Consider the following 7,006-nt stretch of genomic DNA (forward strand, 5'->3'; position numbering starts at 1 on the left):
AACTGGACTAGATAACTGAAGTTATTGATTGTCGTCGTTGCTCCGAATAAGCAATTGACCCTGGGATTTGTACCAGGGACTATTTAGCAGCAATCAGCAATTTGTATGTTGAACATATAATGGTCTATTCGCATGTTATACATACTCATCATCTAATTTGCAGTTGCATGCCATATATACTTAGCAGCACAGTAGCATTATCTGTTGAATGTAACATCATCTAAACAGAGGGCATATGGCTGCATGCATCGATTGATGCAGAGGCAGGGGGTATTCCTCCTTTTCAAAAAAAAAAGTGTAAACAGAGGGCAGAGCTGATAAAAGTATATTTAGTACTTTTAGGTTGGTTGATAGTTTGTTGTACCGGAGCATAGTGTTCGAAGGTTGCAGTTTGTTGCAAACCTTTATTTTGGGTGGCCTATCTTGATTCTGCCGTTGTCATTTTATTACTTTTGGTCGTTGGCAGTACTTCAATCAAATATTTGCTGTAACTTAATGTTAAATGCTTGTCTCAAGCTATCTTTTCATGCAATCATGCATCTTGTAATATTCTGCTCACTGCTATAATCTGTGCCCATTTTTTTTCATGTGATTATGCTTTCTATGATATGATACTTATTTCTAAAACCAATATTTGGTGTAAATATGCCTTGTACTCCCTCCGTTCTAAAATAGATGACTCAATTTTATACTAACTTTAGTATAAAGTTGGGTCATCTATTTTGGAACGGAGGGAGTATAATGTACAGTACAATTGTATGATATAAAACTGTTCTCTGAATTTATTAGTCTCGCATTGTGGTTGGGCAGCCTTGTTTAGTTAATGCCTATTAATGGTACAGTTTCAGTACTCAATATAGATCTGTCGGTGCACCAACTGCCCTGAAATTCAAACCTCCAAGTTCAGTGTGCTAGTACTACAGGAGTAGCATTCTTTTTATGGAACTAGATGGATCCATGCACATCAGGGCAGGAAAAACCTGTATCTACAATGGAAGAAAGACAGTTTAGCTACAATGCTAGGCAAGATGCAGTAGTCTTCATCCATATCCATACATTAAAAAAATGTAAGTGGCAATGGAAATTAAGAAAACCTGAAGTTTATAAGCAAAATAATTGGCCACATCTTGACATCATTTGTTGGGCCATTCATATTCCAAGATTTGCACTCGTGCTTAATTGTTAGCTTAATATCAGTATGTGACGACGTCTAGAATGATGTACTTATATGAAGAAACGCTGATATGAATTGCGAGAAAAGGAACGCACTTTTTATTGTGTGAAGTGAACCTAGGTGAACGGGAATTGTACTTTGATAAACCAGAAGGCACACTTTTCCTATTTCCTTGCATTTTCTGGTATACACAGCTGCTTGAACTAGTTGTATGCTTGCTCATTGCAGATGATGAAGAAGAGGCACAAGATCGAGAGAGAGCTTAGCATCGGTGACGAGGTCGGGTGGTCGAAGAACGTCAAGACGGCAAAAAGCAACCCTACCCTCGCTGCGATGAACAAGAAGTTTGGGATGATCCACGGTCTCTCATCGCTGGCCAACATCTTGTCGTTCGGCAGCCTTGCCATGCACTCCTGGTACCTTGCCAGCAAGCTTGAGCTGTGAAGTGTACAAACACCCAGCTTGACCACGAACACGGTTGAATCTAGTATCATCGCAATATGCCTATGTTTTGTTCTAAAAACAGCTACATGTTATGAGCTTGCAAACAGATTTAATTGTAGACTTGACTTTGGATTATTGTACTTGAAGCAACTTGCTGGGGGAATCGTTACCCCGTTACTGCTGCCAAATGCTAATAGTATGTCTTGTGAGAATTTTCCGCGATCGCTGAATTGCTTTGTGTGAAGTTCGTACAAGGAGTTTTAGGATTGGGGGAGTGGCATTCCCATCCGCCCAGTCTGGCTCCTACGGCAGAGCCCTGCAGTTACAGAATATAGCCTACACAGGCGCCACAAATGCTATGTATTGCTTGTTGTGAGCACTAAGCTTCCGATCGCTCACTAGCGTACGAGATGGGGCGGCTCATTAGGTAAAGTTTCTGAACCTTTTTTCTTATACTATTCTATCTGTTTTATTTTTGTATTTTGTTTTGGGTTGCTTTCCCGTTTTTTCTGTTTCTTTTTTTCAAAAACTCATAAATTAAAAAAAAAAAAATCAAATTCTTCAAAATTTATTTAGAAATTGTTCCTGTTCTTAAAAAATGCTTGAAATTTTAAAAAACAAATCAATTTAAACAAATTGGGATATCCAAAATTATTCACAATTTCAAGAAATGTTCAAAAAATTTAAAAATTGTTCACAAACATTGTGTGTTACTTTTACTGATATTTTGAATTCAAGAATATGTTTTCATTTAATGATTTTTTGAATTAGTGAATCGTTTTTTAATTCATGATTATTTTCTGAATTTATGAACATTTTTTAATTTCCAACAATTTTTTCAACCGTGAATTTTTTTTGTATCCATGAACATTTTTTGAATTAAAAAAAATCATGATTTTTTTTCAAATTTGAGAAAAAATAAAAATTATATTTTTATTAATTGGAAATGAAACAACTAAAAGTATCATCTAGCTAGCTCATTTAGAAGACGCTCGCTCTAGCTCGTCGGTGCATGCGAGCAGGCCAGGATCATGTAGCAGCCGCTGACCTGAACCACACGAGAGAAGCGACGTTTCTCACACGCCACAGCGATATACAACAACGCCACACACATGCATTGGCAGTAGCCAGTAGGGCACAAGCACTGTGCCACACTTCCGTGGAGGAAATCGGGGAAAGAAGCTTATTGGGCAGCATGCCCAAAATAAGTGACGAGGTTGCAACCAGCGGTTCGATACAGCTGGGCCGGGTAGTGAGGACGTGGTGGGCTTGGATATGTGTTGCACAGGGCGGGTGGGTGGCGGCGGATAGATGGGCATGCCTACGAGAGATACTAGCGGCCTAATAGTAGGAAGCATGCTGATAGGTACATTGGGCTTGGGTGGGTGCTTACTTTCGATAAAGGAGAGGAATGGGATTGTGCAAGAGCATAACTCTCCCGCTATGGATTTGGGGAGTGACAATTTTGACACTCAACCTCACCGAGGGAAATATCAACACAAGGAAAGTGGTTGTCGTTGGCGCTGGCCACTCCTATCCTGATCACTCCCGAGGTGGCTCGATAGTTGCTGGGTGGCCTTGAATGAGAAGATCAAGATGTCTGCATCAAAGGAGATACATGCGTGCGGCCGGCGAACCTCCGCCGCTAGGAGGATGAACTTGAGGAAGGATTGGTTGTCATCCTCATGCATTACTTCTTCAATGGATGGGAATGATCATAGGTACAATGGGCTTGGGTTGGTGCTTGCTTTGAACAAAGGGGAGCAATGTGAGAGTGTGAGAACAGAACTCCCCCACCATAGATCTGGGGAGCGACAACTTTGACACTCAACCTCACCTAGGAAAATGTCAAACCAGGGGGAGTGGTTGTCGTAGGCACCAACCACTCCCACGCACCCCGATCACTCCTGAGGCGGCTCAGTAGTTGATGAGGGCGACCTTGAAAGAGAAGACCAGGCTGCTTGCGTCAAAGAAGACACATGTGTGTGGCCGACAGACTTTTGCTGCCAAGGATGAGCTTGAGGCAGGATTGGTCGTCATCCTCATGCGTTACTTCAATAGATGGGATGGGATGGGATGGCAGAGGTGCCATATTTTTGGAGCCTGGGATCGACGAATATCTTCAAGATGGCGATGAAGTCACCGGCCGAGGCGGCATGCGGGTACTGGAGTGCCCCGTTTGCACGATCGGCAATGGATGCGACGCTCCCCAGCTATCCATTGTGGTTATCATTTCTCCATGCAAAAAGATGTTTGCACCCTATTCAGTTCCTCGGCGATTAGAAGAAGGCCGGTGAATGGCGTTAATGGATTTGAGATTTTTTTGGCAACTAAAAACATATATGAAACATGTGGCAAGACAGTGTAAATCGAAGGATACTAACAAAAGACGAGCAACATGATGAAGTACCTTCGCCCTCTAGCTGGTTAGGTATTTGAAACAATTGGCTTTCCTCCCCTAACCCTAGGCGGCTAGGGCAACCTCTCCCCTCCATACTTCACTGGTGAGTCTGTGGATTCGCCTCCCCTCTGCCTGTCACTCCAGTGGTCGGTGGAGAGGAGAAGAATCCAAGTGCCTTCACTTTGGTTAGTAGTTCAAGTTAGAGTGTTTTTAGTCCTCACAAGTGCGGCGCTATGGAGGATGGCAACACTGCTTCTTCGAGTTTGTCTTTCGGGCTTCGATCCTCCTCGAGTTCGCCTGCCTGAACATAGTTGACGGAGCTCTAGAGTAGATTCCTGTCGTCTCCTTGGGGAAGTGAGGTTATGGTTTCTCGTCATGTGACGAGATTGGTGTGAGGTGCTTCAGATCTATGCAAGAGTTCAGCAACGACGACTGCGGCTCTAGGGCGCTGGTCTTTAGGGGAACGTGCACGAAGACTTCGCGTCTGTCATCGACAAGGTCAAGCTGACTCCGAAAGAGGAATGGCGATAACGATGCGTCGGTGGCTCGTTCTGGTGGCAGTAATGGTCATTGGTCCCGGACTCTCGCTGTAATTTCTATTATGTTTCAGATGCATTATACTTCATGTCAACTTTATAACAGATCTGATCCTTTTCATAAAAACGCAAAGAAAAAAAAGAGATATTTGAAACAATTGGAAATGATGGGCTGGAAGGCGGAGGCTGGGAGTTTATGCGTGGATTGGAGTAATCCACGGCAAGTGAGAGGTAGTGATTACTGCACATGATACAAATATTCAGGTTATCCTTTCACAACATTACCCACACCCACAAATTGTTTGAAATACCTTCGAACCAATATAATAAGACATGGTTCTAGGGTCTTTTGCCATGAGGTCAGAGATAGCAACTTCAAAAGAAAATGTTGAACCCCCAGATTCCTGCGATTTTGCTAAAGCAACTCACAGACCCAAAAGAAATCGTTGGAGCAGCTTTCAAAGCTCCAATCATAGCTTGGATGACCGAAGTCGATCAAGCGAGTAGTTGTGAACTCCTTCACACATCCCAAAGGAGATAAATGAGCGTGTGCTTTTTATTTCTTGTTTAAAGCAGATAATTCCAAAAAAAATCGTAAGACGAGCAAACCATATTATTTAAGATGCTAAAAATCCCCTCCCCCCAATTAAAGAAAAACCCGCCAAAAAAAGATGCTCCAAATTCTCACATTAACTGGAGGGAAAAAAAAGATTAAACGCTGATTGGTGGTCCAAGATAAAGATGTGAATTAATCAAGTGCGTACTGTCCGAGTTGATACGACTATACGAAAAGTATAAGTAGTGGTCTAATTTTTTTTCGGAAATGTTAACGCCCACACGTGTGGGCGTTCACCATGTCCATCACACGCAACGATCACCGTTGGGTACTTTGTGCATGAATCTTGGCACAATCCGCTCAGTTTTCTGCGCCACGTAGGACAAAGCACGTGTGCGGTGTGCGAGACAGTTCGCCCGCACGTTGGTTGCCATCCCGCGGTCAGCGGTTGCCACTCGGGGGCGTGCGGTGGAACTGCTATGCGCCCGCACGCCACGCGCCGACCGCGGTTGACGTCAAACACGTCGCGCACCTCCCCCTCTATCCCTCACGGTTCCATTTACTCACCCCCGCAGTTACTGGCACAACTCACTTCGCATTTCAAACCATTGGAGGAGAAGACGAGGGGAGAAGGCGACGGCGGAGGCGGAAGAATCGACGGTGTTCGCGGCTGTCGGTGGTGCTCGCCGGAACGGTGCGGCTTCGCCGGAGCGCCTGCGGATTGAAGGTAATGCTCGCTCCAACTCTCACAATCCCTTCCCGCATTTTCCCCTTCCCTCCCTGTTCGATTCCTCGCTCGAGATTCATAGAGATTCAGGCGATTTGGCGATGCGTCAGCGTTCCCGCCGGCGGCGGAGTCCTATGCTAGCCGTTTTCGGTGGCACTGGGCAGTTTCATCACCGCCGCGGCGGCGGCCTCGTCGGTGTGGTTATGCCTGTCCAGAGGCACGCACTAGTTGTGCCTCGGGATTGGGAAGGTGTCTCCCGGTTTGTTAGTTGCATTGTATCGAATTGGTGTTTTCAATTAGTTCGGGGGAGAACTTTGAGGTTGAATTTGAAGTCACTGTAGTTGCCATTGAACCCTAGATCTAGTTAGTTGTTTTTGAAACTGCAGTATGAGGCAAACGTGGTAGTTTGATTAACTATCATGACTGTATGGCAACTAACTTCCTGAATGAATGTGATAGTTGCCACAAACGTGCTTTCCCATGCGGCAACTAACTTACTGAAATAACTGTGATAGTTGCCACAAACAAGCTTTCCCATGCGGCAACTAATTTATTGAATGACTGTGATAGTTGCCACACACACACTCCTCCATGTGACAAATAATTTGCTGAGTTACTATGATAGTAGCCACAAACATGCTTTTTCATTGTGGCAACTAATTTTCCTGAATGATTTGTGATAGTTGCCACACTGTATGAATGGTAAAGTGTAGTAAATCGGTAGTCAATGCAGTTTCAGCAACCAACTGCACTGGACGGCAACTAATGTGCACATCAACTGTGCCTGTTGCCACATGGATAGTATATTCATGTGGCAAATAGAATGTGAACACACTGTGTCTGTTGCCATACTGTAGACAGGACAATGTGGCAAATTGGCTGCATAACATGGCAACCAATTTTTTATATCAATTGTGTCAGATGCCATACATATGCTTTCCATGTGGCAAGTTTTTGTCTGACCACATCATGTCTGTTGCCATGTTACAGTCAGTACAATGTGGCAAATTCATTGTACTACAGACGCAATTTTTATGTTTTTGCCACAATGACTTGTGATATCTGAACACACTGTGGCAATTTTCAGGTTCTTGATTAGATGTTTTTCATCGCTTTTTTGTATTATGTGTTCATTTTAACATGGCAATTTCAACCTAGCACATTTTTG

General features: G+C 43.7%; 1 protein-coding gene across 1 annotated transcript in view; it reads left to right on the top strand.

The window, feature by feature from the left end:
* Nucleotides 1-1,848, top strand: part of LOC119309237 (transmembrane protein 205-like) — a 2,883-nt gene extending 1,035 nt beyond the window's left edge. Inside the window, exon 3 of the mRNA XM_037585272.1 lies at nucleotides 1,382-1,848. Within this exon, the coding sequence (XP_037441169.1) occupies nucleotides 1,382-1,618 (237 nt within the window). The 3' untranslated portion in view covers nucleotides 1,619-1,848. The remainder of the gene's footprint in view (nucleotides 1-1,381) is intronic.
* Nucleotides 1,849-7,006: the final 5,158 nt, after the last annotated feature.

Source organism: Triticum dicoccoides, chromosome 5B (assembly GCF_002162155.2).
Source record: "Triticum dicoccoides isolate Atlit2015 ecotype Zavitan chromosome 5B, WEW_v2.0, whole genome shotgun sequence".
NCBI lineage: Eukaryota > Viridiplantae > Streptophyta > Magnoliopsida > Poales > Poaceae > Triticum > Triticum dicoccoides.